The sequence below is a fragment of the Cydia splendana genome, chromosome 14 (genome assembly GCF_910591565.1).
Source record: "Cydia splendana chromosome 14, ilCydSple1.2, whole genome shotgun sequence".
NCBI classification, from domain to species: domain Eukaryota; kingdom Metazoa; phylum Arthropoda; class Insecta; order Lepidoptera; family Tortricidae; genus Cydia; species Cydia splendana.
In genome coordinates, this window is record NC_085973.1 from 8,086,451 (window position 1) to 8,107,625 (window position 21,175).

General features: G+C 38.5%; 1 protein-coding gene and 1 long non-coding RNA gene across 2 annotated transcripts in view; one reads left to right on the top strand and one right to left on the bottom strand.

The window, feature by feature from the left end:
- LOC134796815 (uncharacterized) overlaps nt 1-21,175 on the top strand; it is a 210,742-nt gene that overhangs the window by 172,815 nt on the left and 16,752 nt on the right. The window lies entirely within an intron of this gene.
- The window catches only part of LOC134796776 (uncharacterized), a 31,900-nt gene that overhangs the window by 4,039 nt on the left and 6,686 nt on the right, over nt 1-21,175 (bottom strand). Inside the window, exon 2 of the mRNA XM_063768996.1 lies at nt 303-390. Coding sequence (XP_063625066.1) covers nt 303-371 — 69 coding nt within the window. The 5' untranslated portion in view covers nt 372-390. The remainder of the gene's footprint in view (nt 1-302; nt 391-21,175) is intronic.

Consider the following 21,175-nt stretch of genomic DNA (forward strand, 5'->3'; position numbering starts at 1 on the left):
AAATTTTAATTTACTAATGATTATGACCATGATGCCAAACCAAAATGTTTTACGATAGCGCCTACTCATATTGTGTAGGCAACTGAAGTATCCTTAACTTTGCTCAACTGTTCTAAAAGGAACGTTTAAGAGTTACCTCAGGGAATTTCCCAAGTCATGAGATTGTATAATCAGGCCATTAGGAGTTGGTAACAAACTCCGAAATTCTCCAATAAAATCGGTGCTCAAGGCAACGGTATTGTGAGTTAAACTTTATTGAAATCCAGTTAAAAGTCAGAGTTAAGTCTACTCTCTTTACTTACTAATATGAAATAGCCGAAGACCATGTTTCCCACCCTGAGGGGGAAACAGAAGAGAAATTTTCTTGTCATCTTGCACCCATGTGTTTTTCTGAAACAGAAAAAAGAGTTCCATGAATTACAAATAATAATACGGCTTTACAAAATCTAAGTAAAATTATCGTCATTTTTTTACTACAGGCTTAAAGTTTGATTGTGACATAGTCACTTTTCAAAAAAGTTATATTATTTAAGTCGCTATGTCACGAGTTGTTATTAAGGTTATGAACAACCAACTACTAGGCACCGGAACAAAGGAAAACTCCAAACGGTTAGATTAGGAATGTTTATTCAAACTACTTGATTACATTCACTTGTTTAATACTCTAGACGCTTAAACTCAACATCCATTTACTTTATTACTCCAGACACTTAAACTCAACATTCGTTTACACATCAATTAATTAACTTAGCTAGCTAGCAAGCCTAGGCAACCTAGGCTACCCACAGCCGTGAGCACGTCACTCCGAATAAGCTACCTATTTCCACGAACGCTCCAAACAGAATGCACGGTTTGATCAACTCCCGGCCAAGAACCGTTGCCAATATGGCGGGAAAATAGAGCCTCGCGATTGGTGGACGACATCGCGTGATATCGATGACGTCAACCAATCGTTGAACGATATTATTCGCCCGCCAAGACATCAACCAATCACGTTATAGCGATGTTGCCAGAAATAAACCATAAATGTTACTAGTGTAAACCATAAATCATTAACTAAATACGACTATTGAAAATAAATAATTGGTAAAATTGATAAATATTAACGTTAAAAATAACGTAACCTAACAATCGGCTGTCCTGACATCGTGTGCGTCCCGCACACGACACCAGGTGGTAACCTAACCAACCTAACAATCTGCTATCTTGACTATTTAAAACAAATTTATTCAACAAATTAGCCTTAATTATGCTTAACATTTTAATTATTCATTTATAACTTTTACATTACAATGCAAATGCAGACATTGATCTATCAAGTAATATTTAACATAGAACATGTAAAATAATAATAGTTATTTTATTAGTAAATTTTAACACTAGTCTAGTTAACATTATAGTTAACCCAAATTAAATTTAATCATAAACTGCAAAATTTACGAAGCTATCATGTACCAAAATAAACTATAAGCTACATACATAATCCAAGTAATCAATCAATCAAATTTATTTCAGGCAAAAAAAATATACCCATACAAAATATTAAAATTAAAATTATTAAGATTAAAATATTATCATATAAAAATTAAAATTAAAAATAAACTTAAAAACATGTCAACAAAAATTACAATAAACAAAAATTACATTAAAATTAAATTAAAATCTACATACATATTTACATTAAATTATACACTATGCCTCTGGATCCCATATGCAGGTCATTCCAGTGCCTCCAGAGTGTACCAGCAGTATCTCCAGGAACGAGCTGAAGCAGACTGTTGGAACTGTCACGTACTCGGCGCATGAGGGAGGCAGTGCGTTTACGGATTATCGGAATAAGTATAAGATTTTAATTTAAATAACAAATTCTATGAACAATCGATTGAATATCGAATCTAGTGAACCCAAACGATCGATTGATTGGGCCGTGGGGACATCAAAATGAAGTCACGACCGATCGATTATGTCGTGAAATACATTATTTACATCAAACGAGTATTCTGAACGATCGATTAATCAGAATACCTATATCCCCTGAACGATCGATTAATCAGGGTTCCCTAACCTCCTGAACGATCGATGCCTTTCAGGATGCCTATCGACGCCCGTCCGAGCCGATCGATTAATGCTCGTAATGGCAGTCGAAGGACTTTATTCGACACTTATTGCACCAAGCCGCGAACCGATCGATTCTCGCGTACTTGATCTGAAACAACGAAAAAACATTCTGTAGCAAATCAATCTGGATAAAATATCCTAACAAATATGATATCCATAATAATAACCATGTTCTAACTCGAATCGTTTCCATCATCGCTCTCAAGATCATCATTAGGCTCTTTTTCATTAACTTCTAGAGCGGTCACGTGTATCCACGGCTTCATGCGGTCAGCAGCTACGGTCGTTGACCGCCTATTTTCTGTATCGACTAATCCAGGTATTGGAGCTACAACATAGCGGTCATTGCCTAAGACCTTACTCACACGGTATGGCCCTATAAAAGAAGGCATTAATTTCTTGCTCTGTCCGTTATTATTGAAACAAGTTTTTGTTATTTTAACGATATCTCCCTCTTTATATATACGTGAAGGTGTCCTTCCCAAATCATAACTCTCTTTGTTTAGCCTGCTCCTGATCTATCCTAGCCTTAACACTGTCACGTATTTCACACAAATCATCATTTTCACGGCTATCGAAAACGACGTCATTGAGCATGGGGTTAATTTCACTATTCATAAGAGTTCCGAACATCACTTCCGACGGCTTTCTACCTATAGTTTTCTGAAGGGTGTTATTCAGACCCCATTGAATGCGTCCCAAATGCGTATCCCAACTTTTCTCGCCACGTTTAACCCTTAGTGCCTTGAGATAGTCTAAAACTGTGCGGTTATACCACTCAACTTGGTCATTAGACCTGGGGCTAGCGACCGCATTTAAAACATGTTTTATTCCTTTATCTAAGCAAAACCGTTTGAACGTGTGCGAGGTAAAACAACTACCTCTGTCACTAACGAGCCGGTCAGGGTTTCTAAATATGCTAAAAATGTCTTCTAGAACCTTAATCGCATTTTGGGCATTTGTGTTTCTGACAGGTCTGAGAAAACAGAACTTGGTAAAACTATCAACAACCACCAACAAATGAGTAAAACCCCTTAACGACTTTACAAAGGGTCCAAGGTGATCCACATGAAGGGTGTGAAAGGGGATCTCTACCTTTGCAATATGGTGCAGTAACCCTTCGGGAGCGCCTAAATTGTTCTTTGTATACGCATATTCAATACAGGCACCCACGTATTTATTGATGAACCTGGACATTTTGGGGAACCAATAGTTACTTTTGATTCGTTCTAAGGTCTTCTCAATCCCAAAATGTCCAATTTCGTCGTGATTGAGTTTACACACCTGCCACCTTGCGCCCTTCGGTACCGCCCACCTGATCTTGTCCTTATCCCCGTCCAAATAGCGAAACAAGCGATTATCTTTAAGGAAAAAATTCTGTTTGATATATTCTAATCCCTTTTCGTCTAGATCACTTTTCAGAATGTCAATTATTCTGCTACACTCAGAATCGCCTAACTGCAGCGTGTGAAGCCAATCTTCGCTACGAATACCCATTACCACCGGAAACTGATCCTCGAGACATTCTGACGGCTCAACCGGATTTCGAGATAACGCGTCAACGTGACTCATTTTTACTCCAGCCCTATACTCGACAGTACAATCAAATTCCTGAAGGGTTAGCTACCAGCGTGCTATTCTTGGTATCAGATCACGCTTTGAAAATGTGGATCGCAATGCACTGCAGTCGGTTATAATATTAAATTCCTTCCCAAGTAAATAGACTATAAACTTACGAAGGAAACACACTACCGCTAGTGTTTCCAACTCGTAAGAGTGGAAGTTTTTCTCCTCGGGAGAAGTTTGCCGACTAAAATGCCACTGGGTGAAAGTTCTCATTACCTTGCGTTCGTTGCAGAAGGATCGTAAATAGCAAGAACCAGCCTATTAACCAAAATCGACTTTAGACTCAAATGCTCGTTCCTGTTCGTCACCCCACTGCCAGACGGCGTCCTTTTTCAATAGCTTGCTAAGAGGGGACGAAATTTGAGCAAAATTCTCTATAAATTTGCGAAAGTAACTGGCTAGGCCTAGGAACAGTCTCCCATTATGAACATTCTGGGGACGAGGGAAATTGACTACGGTCAAAATCTTCTTTTCACCGGGCCGGATACCACTAGCGCTAATTTCGTAGCCAAGATAATCAACCTCATACAAAAACTCGTATTTCGACAGATTCAATGTCAGATTCGCCTGTTCAAACATTTGCAGTACCTCTTCAAGGCGTTCTAGACACTGAGCAAAGTCCTTTCCAAAAATGAGTACATCATCAATGTACGCGGTCGCCTTACTAAATCGCGCCGGACCAAGTATCGTGTTTATCATTCGTTGAAAAACTGCCGGAGCATTCGCTAGGCCGAACGGCATACGATTGAATTCGTATTGGCCGTCCGGCGTAACGAATGACGTCAGATGTTTGCTCTGCTCAGAGATCGGCACCTGGTAATAGCCAGAAGCGAGATCAAGAATTATGAAACAAGATTGACTCAATAATGGGCATTGGGTACCGCTCTTTAATGGTTACTGAATTAAACATACGGTAGTCAACGCACAACCTTGAGGAACCATCCTTTTTACGCACAAGTAGAATAGGACTCGCGTAATCTGAAGTCGATTCTCGAATCACACAGGCGTCTAACATATCTCCAATCATCGACCGCACTTTCTCCCGTTCGTGGTGTGACAACCTGTATGGACGATAAACGACTGGACGCTGACTATTAAGTTCTATACTCATTTCAGTGATGCCTGTACAGCCTAGGTCTCTCAAGGAAGTAGCAAAACAATGCTGATATTTCGCCAACAGCTCCATCAGGTTCCGTCTTACGTCAGCTGGTACACCTCTGCCCACGTTCACCTGACTTTCATCTAGCGCCTGCCGAATATGAGTCTCACCCTGCGGAACATCCACTACCCGCTTCACAACGTTGACAATTTCTGCACGACAGAAGATAAGCTTAGCCGGGATGCGACAAGATTCTGAACATGACACGACAAGTACATTAATGTGTCCATTTACCGCTCGATGAAACCCGCCGCTAATGAAATACTGCTCGTTCGGCTTTCCTGCTACACAATTTTTCAAAAGAACCTCGCCGTTGAAAGCCGGCTTAGCTTGTACCATGACAGAAACAGTTCCATAAATTTCAATTGTCCTAGCTGGGTAAAACATCAACAAGGCATCGCTATTATCAACAAGCTCTGAAGTAGGCAGTTCCTTCCCTACATCAAAGAATTGCAATTTATTACAACTCTTACATACCAATACATGCGCCTGTTCTGTGAACGACTGTCCCACAAGAACAGGGACCTCTAGCCAATGATCACTCACAACCTTGAAAGGTACCTTAGCTTCTACCCCATCGACGTTCATATCGAGACTTAGATTCCCTAGCGATTGGACTAAACCTTTACCAAATCCCTTCAAGATCTGAGGAATATTATGTGACAGACCTAATCTACTAGCAGTTGTTTCCCTTATGAGCGTAGCGTCACTTCCGAAATCTATGAACGCCCTCAACTCAGCACTGTCGACTTTGATATCTTTATAATATTTAGAGCCTGGAGAGTCCACCATGTCTACGCTGTCCTTAATTCGCATAGTTTTCTGCACTGTACCGTTAGTATTTGCTTGCACTTTGTCATCTGACTTAGAGAAACATTTCTCCACAGTGTGGCCGATTTTATTACATCGCGCACATTTAAGCAGCGGCTTAGGGCAGTGCAGGAAACTATGACCCCTTTCTTTGCAGTTGTAACACCCTGTACCGTTGGTTGATCTATTGCTATCTATCAGATTTAGGATTTGCTGTGTTTTAACTGACTGATGTAACATCCTATGTATACCCTATCTTTCGCAAATAAATAACTTATGACTTATGACGTATCGAAATTCCTATTCCTAACATTCGATCGATCAGATTGGTTGGTTTGATTATATAATCCCTATTACTGATCAAATATTGTAAGAGCTGGTCGGGATGGGTACAACGTAGTGCCAAAGCCCCGGATTTAAGTGTCTTGTCCGTAATACCATGTATTATGCACTCAGCTGCGCGGGCATCTACTATCTCGCATCAATTCACCAGACTCAACTTCTCATAATAGTACACCTCTATGGACTCATTGTACCTACTCTTCCTCCTAATCATATCCTCCAAGGTCTGGCCATAGTTTTGTTCACATGGGAAAACACTCAACAACTTATCTTGCCACTCGGCCCATGTAAACAAAATACTATTCAGACTCTCATACCACGTTTTGGCCAAACCTTGAAGTTTCTGCATAGCAAAATGCGTAGTTGTTCTTTCATCCCACCCGTACACCGAGGCGCACTCGTTCACCTTCTTCAACCATATATCCATCCTCTGATTTTTTGATGAAGGATCAAAATTTGGCAATATATTCTTATGATCGATTTTCTGTAATGGTTGGGGTGCGCCTTGGTTCACGGGCAACGATGCTAGACCGTCTCGCAGATTTTTAAATATATCGAGTAAATAATTATTTGAAAAGGAAGGGCTACGTGACCTGTTAATCCGTTCTTCGGTGTCAGGCTGTCGTGATCCGCGCTCAGCTCGACGCTCCTCATCCTGGCCCCTCGCTGACACGGGGATGCTTCGATGACGGCTGGCCGCTTGAGGTGAGCTGGCGCGCCGCGATGATTCACGTAGGTCTTCGGCAGCACGTACGCGGTTGCGCTCACGCCGTACTTCTTCCTCCAGCATCCGTAGTCGCTCGCGTCCCAGATCCACGTCCCGATCCGGCCGGTGTCGACTGTTGCTTCGGCTTTGCAGGCGACTACGGCTCCGGCTCGCGTTCGAGTGTGCATCTCTTCGTCTCGGAGTCACGAGCCTTCGTCGGTCTGGCGGCTCTAACATAGTCTGAAATCTCACGTCAGAGGATTTTAGAATCTTATAGCTAGACATAAGGAAGCAAACTACTAAGTTTAAGATAAAAGATCCCATTAATCAAGGAAACGAATGATCAAAGCAATAACGGTTCATATAAATAAATCACAACACGACTTACTTGAAATATCATTACGTTACACAAGTTCTTTGCACCAACAATGCTATTAAATATAGAAAGGCGTTAACGTTCAATGGATTACAATTTAATCTGTTCCATTGTTGTCCGGGATCCGAACCCGATTGATGTATTAACTACTGTAACTTCAGCTATATAAATAAGGTATAGTATCACTAGGCTTAATTTCAATCGATAAAATAAGTAATCGAACGAAAATACTACCCACTTTCTATCGTAACATGATATGAACACTAAATAGCATTAACAAAGAAATCGTTTGTTAAATTTAAACTGTTAACGGTATATTATAGCAATAACCACGGTTGAGATTTTAAACTAACATCACTAGGTAATACTTAAACTTTATCGTTAACTTTTAAATAAATAACGTTCACTTGAAATCACTTCGCACAAAAATAGCTTACTATTGGGGCGTGTACTTACGTTTTAACTGTTCTTGTCACTTCTGAAATATGAACAACCAACTACTAGGCACCGGAACAAAGGAAAACTCCAAACGGTTAGATTAGGAATGTTTATTCAAACTACTTGATTACATTCACTTGTTTAATACTCTAGACGCTTAAACTCAACATCCATTTACTTTATTACTCCAGACACTTAAACTCAACATTCGTTTACACATCAATTAATTAACTTAGCTAGCTAGCAAGCCTAGGCAACCTAGGCTACCCACAGCCGTGAGCACGTCACTCCGAATAAGCTACCTATTTCCACGAACGCTCCAAACAGAATGCACGGTTTGATCAACTCCCGGCCAAGAACCGTTGCCAATATGGCGGGAAAATAGAGCCTCGCGATTGGTGGACGACATCGCGTGATATCGATGACGTCAACCAATCGTTGAACGATATTATTCGCCCGCCAAGACATCAACCAATCACGTTATAGCGATGTTGCCAGAAATAAACCATAAATGTTACTAGTGTAAACCATAAATCATTAACTAAATACGACTATTGAAAATAAATAATTGGTAAAATTGATAAATATTAACGTTAAAAATAACGTAACCTAACAAGGTGTATTCGGGTAATACCGAATGTCGGATAATTCCGAAATTCAGATGAAAATCACCCTTAATTCCATCATAATAAAAGTCTCTTTTCGACATTCGGAATTACCCGAGTAAACCTTACTTCACAAGTTCAATTTGCCTCCTGTACCTGCCTGATAGGTAAAATAACAACAAACAACCTAAGAATGTTCATTGGAATGACGTCATGTCATCTTTATTTATGCAGAAAAGGCTCAATACCTGCATAGGATTTCTAACACGAAACACTACAAATGTTTTTGGTGATTTTTCCTTATATATTACTTTACACAAAAATTAAATTAAGTGGAAAAATAAAGGTACTGAAACTACATTATTTAGTATGTTACAATAACTCCGTCTTTATCTTGCCGTTAACTGTGAGAAAAGTTTCCAGTCATACAAGTAAAAGAAAAACACTAGGTACAATCTTACAAAACAACTTTCTCACGCGAGAAAACTTGCCTTGTCAGAACCGACTCCACTGTTTACGAACACATATGGGGGAAAAAGGTATGTAACGCTGATGATCGTAGGTACGTGCTCAATTGCTCAGAGATTTTTACATGCTGAAGTTGAACTTAAAAACTACACTTTTTCTTAACGAGACACTTAGCTTTTTAATATTTTATACAACAGGCCATTAGAACGGCTAGATAATGACAAGCGATCCATCATCATCCTCCTAGCGTCTGTTCCGTACTGCGACGGGGTCCGCTTTCCTACTTCTCTCCTTCCACTTCGCTCTATCCTGGACATCGGTTTCCGCTAACCCACAGGCGTTTAGATCTTTGGTGATGACGTTACGCCACCGCTGCCTTGGTTTGGTTTCCTGTTTGGGCCCTGCTGTTGTTTGGGCTGTTTGGGCTGAATGACAAGCGATCCAAATAGGCGATAATACTTTCAACTTTATCACTATCAGGTATCAGTATCACGACTGTCAAGAAACAGGGAAGGTATGAATAGACAAGGATATTTGACAAGTTAGAAAGAAATGAGATACATGAAGCGATACTAATAATATTATACTACGCATATGCGCAAAGATTGCAAAGCGCACAATTTAAATTATGGTATTGCGTTTGCTCAGCTTCAAACATAGAGGACCTACAATAACAGGTAAACTTTAAAGGATTTAATTTAAGGTTTAGGGGAGTTTAAGATAAATACAAGTTCTCATTTAATCTGTGTTTTTGTCACGGTTTACCGGCTGATAATGAACATAGGTAAATATAGATGTGTCATGGTTTGCACCTTGTGATTAATAACGACATACTGCCGTATTCGAACTTCAAAATATTCACAAGAGACGACACGTACTAGATCCATTCTAAATACGTTATAGTTTAGATATCAACTAGTTCTCTTTTGCAGCGCAATTCGGGCAACCAATGTCACTTTTACGTTAGATAGAGTAAGATATCTATTAGATGTGAATTGGATCTCTAAGTCATATCCTGTAGAAATCGTTCAACAGTATCTCCAGAATCGCGCAAATGTCAGATTTGACAGGTTAGATCTTAAACATAATATATCGTTATCGTATCTTGTTGATGTCTAAAAGATGTCTAATAGATGTCTATTTCAAAATCCGAATCGGGCCCGTAGGTACTTTATACGTGTACAAGCTACAATTAAACTAGGGTTTGCACGACGGATCCGAAATGTATGGGAAGATCCGCGGATCCGGATCCAGATCCGGATAATTTCATACATTTCGGATCCGGATTGCAAACCCTAAATTAAACACTATAACTATAAGACAATACCATATCGAATCTTACCTGGTAAATGAGTAGGTACCTATGCTTCGAGATTACTTAATTGAATTAATTCATTTGAATTAATAGTACTTAATCGACCGGTGAATTAGGATCCTTTCGTCAACCAGAAACGTCACTTTTGACACTGACAGATAATATCCATAACAAAGCCAGTTTAATTCCGTCCTGTTATTACCATCAGAATACGCCTTTCGATTTAAAAAGTGGCTTTACGATTTATTACATGTACTTTCATTTGTTTCCATCGTAGCGGGCTTGCTTTGATGCAGCCTCAACTAAACATAACACAACACTGAACACAACCGCACGTTACCGAGCGTTACACATTGTGTTATTTCGGACTAGATATTTACCTGCCCACTTTAATTTCGACTCAACTTGTGGTTAATTGTCCACCGCGAGGGCTCATTATGAGTTGGTTTATAAATCGTCGCGGTTCGTCGGGTACTAAAGGTCATTGTGGCGAGGGTCCGTGGTGCCAGCCAGGCCAAAGGGCGTAAGTTGATAATGATTCAATGACATGTAGTCTTTTTATTAGCAAGACAGAGTAGCTCAGTGGTCTGTTTGAAGGATAAAAGGTAAGTGAGGTCGCCCTTCGACGCGATAACAGTTTTTGTTCGAACACGTGGCTTGAGCTATCTTTATTGGGTCTTGTCGGCAATGTAGTTAATATGCGAGCTCGGTCGGAGGGTATTAGGGACCGCTTTGAATGTAACGCCGTGGATCACGTAGTGGATGAACAGCGTAGCTAATAGAGACGTAAAGATGTACTTTTCATTTAACAAGCGTTGATATATGAACGCCTACTGGCAGTTTCTATAGAGGTCATATAAATGCTCATGATTGTCTAATTGCAATTATTCAGGATTGAGAAGTTGGGTGAGAAGATTTATTAGGTTAAAGAAGTTACTTGCATTAAAATATAAATTTATTCATTTTAAATCTAAAATAGGCCCTTGAGGCATTGTACCAAGGATGCTGGCGGCATTTCCTCGCTGTATCGCAATGCTGATACGTTGTGCGAGGTAGCCGCCAGCTCTTCGGTCACCAGTTACGTCAACCAGACGCTTCGCGATTTCTGCGAACAACTTATGCGCGCTGGGACCCCATGGACCTAGAGTTTCAATTCCAAATGGTACTCTCTACCGAGGCTCTTATATTTGTTACGTTTTAAAATTTCGGCGCTTTCCGCCGCTCCGCCCGATTTTACAGTAGTCCGTTGGAGGTGGGACGGTGCCAGTGTGTCTACGCAGGTAGCATCCCACACCAACATCCGTCCCAAGCTCCAAGGAACTAAAGACACCCCATCGGGCCTCTTGCCATCATCTCTGATAATGCCACTCGGCTCAAGAAGAGCAGGCACATTGATGGTGGCAAGAGACCGACGGACTATGTCATTAAGCGACGCATGTCTCGAAAAACGGCCTGTACTTTTGTGACAAGATAATTTATTCATTAATAAAAAAAAGTAAAGTTAATCTGCTGTATTTTGTATAAGTACCTATCTACTTAATCGTGTAACAATTTAGTGCTGAACTTGAAAATCAACTTCGGCGACATTACCTAAATACTAAATGGGCATGCAGTTAGAAAAAAACAATAAACGTAGGTACGAATAGTATGTGAATACATAATATTTTAAGTATAAATATCAAGTCCTATAAATAACAAGTCTTATTAAGACTTCTGCGCCTCAGAGTCGACTAATAAAATACCTAAATGAGTCAGTGTGATGTCAGAGTTAAAGGCTCAATATAAATGTAAATAAATATAGTTGCAGACAACTTATCTTATATAAAGCGAAAGTCACTTTTAAGGACGTTCACTAGTATAGAGCACTGACGCTTATTATCTTAGAAAAATGGCAAGAATTTACAAACAGTAATATTAGATTTGACTGTCAAATAAAATATGTTTTTTAGAAAATAAATCACATTTAAACTGACATTCCGGCAAAGTTAACTCAGTGTTTTAATTGCGATCGCAAAATAAAGTTTACGAGGTCGTTATCTGTCAGGAATTTTATCATTGTCACAGCAAGAACTAACTTTAAATGGTCATAAAAAAAGTCGTTAAATCTATGAACATCCATGGCCCAAATAAAACAATTCTCTTCCTTTGGACTCTGTTTTGCTCTTGGTCAAATTAACTTCTCAATTACCGATCGGGGGGTCAATTGAAGCAACTTGGACTCATAATTTTGCTATAAGATAAGATCAGATAATATGAATAAACAAAATTGCTGTGCGTCATTGAGAGAGAAGTTCATCAACCTTATCACAGTCCATTCATAGGTACCAGCTTCCGTGGGTTTATTTGGCGAATATAATTGCTTGTGATATTATATTTACTGAGCCTTATCCATTAAAATGACTCAATTATTATTGGAAATTCATATTGGTAATAATATTCGCGTTGTTTTTATATTTAAAAGTAACGTTATGATGATAAATTACGGTGATAAAATGTGGAAGCGTGGTAAAATTAATAAAATCGAATAAAAAATTTATTTTTTATCTACATTTAGGAGCCTTTGACACTTAGACTACGTCTCCTCAGTTAGACCTCTTTATTTTATAAATGCAATTAAATTTCAAACATTTTTTTGAAAAGTATAAAAAGCGATGTTTCAATCCAATTTTTAATGCAATATTTATATGTAAGATCAGATGGGATAAGCTAAGATAAACACTGGGGCAAGAGTAACAGAGTGATTCTCAAAATCTTAACCTGTTATCGAGTTTTTGAATTGAATGTATCTTTATTTGCTCTTTTTCATATGAAACAAAAATGTATCTAGATAAACTAAAACAATGTTTATCGAGGCCAAGTCATTATTTTTATTTAAATTTAATACTTATATTTATAAAAAATAAAGAGTAGCACTTTTCACTGTAACCTGTCTTGTCCAAAAGCATCGCTCTTTCCGTTTTAGTTCTTTAGATTTTATGAGCATCAATTTATGTAAATAAAATATCATGCTATATAATAACATCAACAATACCTTTTAAAATGTACTTTGCACAGGCCTTATATATATTTTTTTTACAACAATATTCACGCACGAAGTTTGTCCAAGGATATTTTCACTGTTAACCTGTACCAACCTGTACTTGCGTGGTATTGCATCTGACTCATACACAGAAAAAAATATTTAGATCATAACTATGGCAAAATATTAGGTAAGTATAAAGCTAACCACCGTAGGGTACCATCATGACCCAAGTGTCGTAGTTTCGTAGAGACAAGTGGTTAAAGGCAGTCATCTGGGGTTTTGTAACGGAATATTAACTTTAACTTGTCTCGATTATTTTAAGAATTTGGTATGGGGCCTAATGTAATAATATCATTTTAATATTGTATGAAGATTTATTAATCTATGCTAAAAGTGAGACATTCGTATTATTATCCGTTCAAGGGAAAAATAAAAATGAATGTATTTTTCACTGTAACCTGCTTAACTTTAACCTGTGTTCAATGTATAGGTTATTGTAAGTCTTGAAAATAACTTCTTCATTTTGTCGTTCCGTTTTTGAAAATGAAAACTTGAAGTAGTAAAACATATTTTTCATTCTTAAAAGTAAAAAAAATACAAAAAATATTTTTTCATTAACTTTAACCTGTCGATGCCACTTTCTTGAGAATCACTCAACACTTGTAGGGAATCCTCAATTACTGTTACTCTTGCCCCGAGTAAAATAAACTATGTTTGACTTACCCCATCTCACCTTATAGGTTAATTGTTGACAACAATGTACACATAGTTCTGACAATAACTTGTTATCTTATATGTTATTGACCCTGCCTGCCTGCCTGCCTGCCTGCCTGCCTCCCTGCCTGCCTGCCTGTGAAGCCGATGGTCCTGGGTTCTAATCCCGTTAAGAGCCAACGGGAGTGGTCATTTCTACATACAAACGTACTCCTCGTTTTCCTCCGTGGTTTTTGAAGCAAGAGCAATGATTTTTTCAACACAGATTAATATTGTCAATATCTGTGTCGGACCGTTTTGCTTTTTTTGATATTTTTGTTTTTTAAGGCGCTAGAGCCCTTCAAAAATGGCCAAAATGGCCTAATTGACTATGCCGCAATGAGAGGCGTGGCTTTCAAAACTGATATCAATTAGCCAAAAAAGCAAAACGGTCCGACACAGATAATTTCATAATCATTTAGATTTCCAAATTTGGTTACGATTGGTTAAGTTTTGGAGGAGGAAACAGAGGAGTACGAAACCTCGATTTTTGAGATTTTTACGCAGGATTTTTCGCCTTGTCCTTATCGCACTACTTTTAGGTGCCGCTTCCGTTAGCGAGACGGGTATATTTACCTAAAATATTTAAAACTCAGCTCCTGTTTCGTCTTAAGGGCATTTATTTGTGTGGTGAGCACAGATATTTGTTCCTGAGTCATTGATGTTTCCTATGTATTTAAGTATTTGTATACCTATTACATATATCGTTGTCTGGGTACCCACAACACAAGCCTACTTGAGCTTACCGTGGGACTTAGTCAATTTGTGTAAGAATGTCCCTATAATATTTATTATTTATTTATTGAACTTTATATTTTTATAAGGTAGATACAAACATTAAAAATAAAATAAACTAACTTATCTATAAAATAAAACTAAATAAAAACTAATACTAAATAAAATACAATAAAATGAAATTAAAATACGTCTAAAAAATTGGGCTCCTTTGGCATGGTGCCGAGTCGCTGGCAGCATTTCCCCGCTGTATTGCGAAGCTAATACGTTTATTTATTTATATGTTAAACTAAAATTAGACGTCATTCTTGTACTGAAGAAGAAGTGACCAAGGCCCAAGGGTTGCTTATCCAATGCTTTCAACCAACTCTATCTATTTTCCTGTTCCCTGTCGACTCGCCATTACAATTCACAATTGCATCAATGCATGCCAATGCTTATTTATGCATTCAAACATACTAACACAACATATAACTATATATACCAAATGATCTGAGTCTCTCTGAGTAGCCAGTAATAATTCTCTCATCACACACACAATTTAATTAATATAAATAGAATTTCAAAGGGCAATGTACTTTTGCATGTACACACAACTAAATCGGAACACATATGAATATAAACATGGACTTATGCAAATACGTGTAGGCGAAGGAGCTATGAATGGATTTAACGGTAAATTCTGTGTTTGGGTCAAACAGATCACTGTGTTATGTCTTTCCTGTAGACATACACAAGAGTTAAGGGCTATAAAGGTTAATTTTCTTATTTAACCCTTATCCACGTGAAAAGGTCCTCCTTTTATTTAAAGAACTATGATAAAATCATTGCGTACATGCCCACAAGCTGTTAACTATTGCCCACAGGAGAGAAAACTAGTGTGTTATCGCGAACAGTACATTTTTCTCTCCTGTGTATGTCTACAGGAAAGACATAACACAGTGATCTGTTTGACCCGTTTACTTACTTACAATTTCATATTGACTATACGGTAAAATTAGGCATGACTCTGTGCAACCGTCAACAAACAGAGATTTAAAATTTACTTATATTATATTTCTATAGAATAGACGTTTCTTAACACTAACTAGTCATAACTGCTCTTTACCCGCCGCATCCGGTGCAAAAGTGCCTATAACGCTCACGGCGGCAGCACCATGTTGGATAGTTATGGACAGCCTTTATGATATTTTACCAGATATGATATTTTGTAAGAAATAAATAATTGTAAAGGAAATATTAAATTCTTCGGTATAACCATTAGTAAAATATTTTGATTGGTATATTTGATTCTTTATTTATTAACTTACTCTTCTGAGCAAAGCTACCTACCATGTTATTTTTTTGTAGCCTCAGATGCGAATGAAAAAGGCTCAATGCCAAACTAACAAAAATAAACGACAAAATGTATAATAGTTACCTACCATAGGTACATTTAAAAAAAAGTAGGTGTCTTGATAAAAAAGACAATTTATTTAGTAATCTAACCACAAACCGGTATTTTCTGCCAGACATGTTAAAGTAAGCAAGTTATTAAAGGTGACTCAAGTCTAACAACTAAAGGTAACAGAGGTTATTCAGAGACGTAACCTGCATATAACATATACGGTAAATAATAAAAGGTTCCCACGATATTTCAAACAATAACTTCGCACGTTCACACGCTACGTTTCTCCTAACATACTTAGCACTTATTGAATTCCACAGGCGAAAAAACTACTTCTTTCTCGTTAATATACAGTGTGAAAGATAAGTCGGGCCCTGGAGGGAAACTACCTTAAATCCTTAAGCTGGCTCATTTTACTTAAAGGAGACATTCCTTTGTTTTTAAAAAGAAACAAAACTGTATTCAAAGATTTTCTAAAACTCGCTTGCCTCGCCCGGGATACGAACCGACTAAAAATTCCAAATTCAATTCTACTAGTATATACAGTTAATGTTAATGATAACATTTCTCCAAGAAACATTAGGTCTTAGACTCGTCTGTCGTACAAAATATCCATAAAATCTAATATTTAGTACTCAAGATTTTTTTAGACAAGCCCAATTGAAGAAAAAAAGAAAAATCTTTAAATGCAGTTTTGTTTCTTTTTAAATATAAAGGAATGTCTCCTTTAGGTAAAATGAGCCAGCTTAAGGATTTAAGGTAGTTTCCCTCCAGGGCCCGACTTATCTTTCCACACTGTATATGATAGGTAGTTATAATTCATATGGTGGCGACCATATGAATTCTGGAGTTAGAAATTAAGCAAAATCTTACACATATAAATATTTTATTTAAGCTAGTAGTAAATAGTTAATACTAATACCTACCGAGGTTTTTGGTCATAGGTACTATGACATTAACTTATGATACATTTTATAAACAAGTACGATTGTCAAATACTCGTAGGTACACAAATAAAACTTTTAGCGGATAAAGTCCATAACTATTAGTGTAGTTAAAGATATAAATATTTTTGTATGGAATCGTAGTTATTAAATCAATTGTATACGTAGCGGAAACGTCTACAAACTATACCACAATGCTTCAAATAAACGAAAAGTGGAAAAAAAATATTCGTAGGAGGAGGTAGGATGTAGGATGCACTGGTAGGTACCTAATCTTGCATTAGTTAGCAAGATTTTATATTAATAAATTGCTATTAAATATTCCGAAAACAATATTAATTATTAACAGCAAGCATAATTGTGTTTAGTAATAAAATTATACTATGATTTACTTTTGAAGTCAGCGTCTCGTATAGTAAAACTTTAAACAAGATATGTTATGACGTTTAATATGGTTCATTTAACGAACATCGTCGCCAACATGGTCGCCGCCCGATAACCGGATAAGGAGTTTATAAATTAACGAAGCGAGCGAGTTTAATGGACGTACTCTAAACCTGTCATGTATAGAAACTTGTCTCTTTGCAACGATAAGCATTTTTTTAAATATTGTACCCTTCGAGCAACACCGGCTTCCGATACATCGGAAGGGAGGGGCCCAAGCGATATCTCACCGTACAAATCTTTCTGCCATTTTTCGCGGGGGGAAAGGTGCACACAGTCGCACTTCTCACACACTTACATACAAAATCCAATCTGTAATGACGACACAAATACATAGAAAATGACACACGTCAAAGACAAATCTTCCAAACCTCGATCTCTTTTTGTGTACGGACGAGTGACAAGTGTCACAACACGCACACTAACACATTTTCGTTGAAGTATGTTATTGTATTCTGAGCTTCGAGCAACACGGAAGGGAGGCGGCATTCGCACTATTTCCCCTCTGCCGAGGTACAAGATTAGCGCGTCAATCTAATCTAGCGCGGGTAATAAAACTAGTTGCACTTGGATTTTTCACTAGACCGAGTCCAGACGCGCGCGTGAACACTGCTGCACAAAAATGCCTGTTTGCTCGGTTTTTTGTTATAAAAAGAGGTCGAGGACATCAAATTTACAAAAAGAAAGTGTTACATTTCACATGTAATATTTTTTTTTACATATCATACGTTTAATTACATTCAAACACAATTATTATATTTTAGTCTCATGTAATTGTTGGATTTATCGATTTTGCTCGCTCAGTACAAATTGCGGATCGGTCGAGCGACAAATCCGACTTCTCATCTCTCAGAATACAATAACATACTTCAACGAAAATGTGTTAGTGTGCGTGTTGTGACACTTGTCACTCGTCCGTACACAAAAAGAGATCGAGGTTTGCAAGATTTGTCTTTGACGTGTGTCATTTTCTATGTATTTGTGTCGTCATTACAGATTGGATTTTGTATGTAAGTGTGTGAGAAGTGCGACTGTGTGCACCTTTCCCCCCGCGAAAAATGGCAGAAAGATTTGTACGGTGAGATATCGCTTGGGCCCCTCCCTTCCGATGTGTCGGAAGCCGGTGTTGCTCGAAGATTCTGAGAGATGAGAAGTCGGATTTGTCGCTCGACCGATCCGCAATTTGTACTGAGCGAGCAAAATCGATAAATCCAACAATTACATGAGACTAAAATATAATAATTGTGTTTGAATGTAATTAAAAGTATGATATGTAAAAAAAAATATTACATGTGAAATGTAACACTTTCTTTTTGTAAATTTGATGTCCCCGACCTCTTTTTATAACAAAAAACCGAGCAAACAGGCATTTTTGTGCAGCAGTGTTCACGCGCGCGTCTGGACTCGGTCTAGTGAAAAATCCAAGTGCAACTAGTTTTATTACCCGCGCTAGATTAGATTGACGCGCTAATCTTGTACCTCGGCAGAGGGGAAATAGTGCGAATGCCGCCTCCCTTCCGTGTTGCTCGAAGATTGTACCGTTACTTTGTCTGTGCGAATTATTTTGATAAAATATCTTTTTTGTCTCAGAGAAAGTTTATCTTTAAAATATTTTTAGTACCCTGGGTGGCAAAGTCGACGAAGTTGTCAAAGACCTAGAAAGTCTCACCACAGAATTCTCAAAAATAGGTTTGACTTTAAATTTTTCCAAATGTGAGCTATATTTTTTAGACAATTTCCAAAAAGACACAGCAATTCCAAAATTCCAAAATTTCGCCCCAGACATCAAAATTTTAGATTCTAGCTCACTTTTTCTATTAGGCTCACCCATCTTAGACGAAGCCTTCCCAGGGTATATCAACGACAAACACCAAAATTTTAGTTTTTTTTCGGATCGCTTACTCCAAATTAACCCCCACATGGCTTACACGATCATTAAATTCTGCTTGTTTGTCCCCAAATTTACGTATGCCCTTCGATGCAGTCACTTTTGGAAATATCCCCAACTTTTGGCCAAACTAGACGAACTTATAAAAAATACCGTTTTTTCAATCATGAACATTCATTTAGACAACCGTCAATGGACCCAAGCCACCTTGCCCATCAGACATGGTGGTATTGGGATCCGTCCAATTTCGAGTATCGCTTTACCTGCCTTCCTTTCTTCGGTTCATAGCATACAAAATTTATTTTTCAAAATTCTAAAAATCAACACAGTTAACAGTTCGGACTTACCTTTTTTGTCAGAAGCCGTGGATAGCTGGAAGGCTGCCTGCCCCAACAAGGACCTGCCCGAGATGCGCCATTCGCAACATCAATGGGACGAGCCGCTCTGCGTGCTGGTACGTGATAATCTATATGAAACGGCCACCAGCCCTGCAGAGCGAGCTCGTCTTCTTGCTGGAACGAAATGGGAATCCGGCGCGTGGCTGCAGGCACTCCCTTCCAGTAACCTCGGCACTCTGCTAACCAGCAGTACTTTTAGACTCGCGGTATCCCTGCGCTTGGGGGCGGCATGCGTGGCCCCACACCGTTGCCACTGCGGCACTGACGTGTCGAAATTTGGAACCCACGGCCTCTCCTGCACCAAGAGCGCCGGCCGCATGGCACGCCACGCCAGTCTTAATGACATACTGCGCCGGGCCCTCGTCACCGCCGGAGCGCCGTCGGTTCTAGAACCGACGGGTCTAGCGCGTGACGATGGGAAGAGGCCAGATGGCATGACACTGGTTCCCTGGAAGCTGGGTCGACCCCTCGTCTGGGACGCCACGTGCGTGGACACGCTCGCGCCGTCCCATCTTCCAGGGACCTCTTCCAGGGCTGGCGCCGCTGCCGATGCGGCCGAGCATCTCAAGCGGCGCAAATATGCAGCCATAGACACCGGCTGCATGTTTGAGCCGTTTGGTGTGGAGACGCTTGGGCCGTGGGGTCAAGGCGCGCACAGCATTTACAAAGAATTAGCCAAGCGCCTTATAGACGCAACGGGTGACCGGAAGGCTGGAGCCTACCTCGCCCAACGCATTGGCGTTGCCGTTCAGCGCGGTAACGCCGCCAGCCTTCTGGGCACCCTACCGGAGGGCACAGACCTGGGGCCAATTTTTTATTTGTAGGTTTTTTATTTTTTAGGTAGTTTTAGTTTAGTATTTTTAGTTATTAGTTTAATTAATTTTTGTTCGTCATTATTATTTAGTTTATATTTATATTTAAGTTTAGTTTTTAATTAGTGTTGTTTGTTTACTTCCTTGTTCGTAATAAATAAATAAAATATTTTTTCAAAGTTTTTTCAATGTGCCTACACATACTTTTACAAAGTAATTTAGTTATTAACAAAACAAATGTACCTACTTATTTAGTTTTGTTTACTACAGCAGAGCTTTTAGCTACTCGATGCAATGCATCATGATTGATCTACTGGGTGATTGGAAATTCGCCGTATTCCTCCGTATTAAATGAACCATAGAATAACCCCTTTCAAGGAATACGGCGAATTTCCAATCATCCTGTATACCTACATACCTGCGTCAGCCTGCGTAGCTATTTTATAGGTTTATTTTTTTATCGTCTGATTTCTGATGTTTTGGTATCATTTCCAATTTTATGTTAAAAGCAGATACTTAGATAGTAGGTATATAAGGTTGTTATGATATATTCTATAAAATCTAGCCTCAGTGTACCTATTTCATATTTTTATTAAGGCGTGCTTTTCCCGTACGAGCTAAGCGAACCAGTTTTTTGAATCCATCGGAAATATAAGAAACAATGTTTTAAAATTGTAAAAAAAATATATCTTATACTTAAGGATCTGGCAGATATGTTTTGGATCTCAAAAACATGATTAGATAAACTTTGCTCGATAGAAAAAAATTCCAAAGTTACGCCTTTTTTTAACAATAAATCAATCTCAGAGCTACAATACAAACTTTTTTG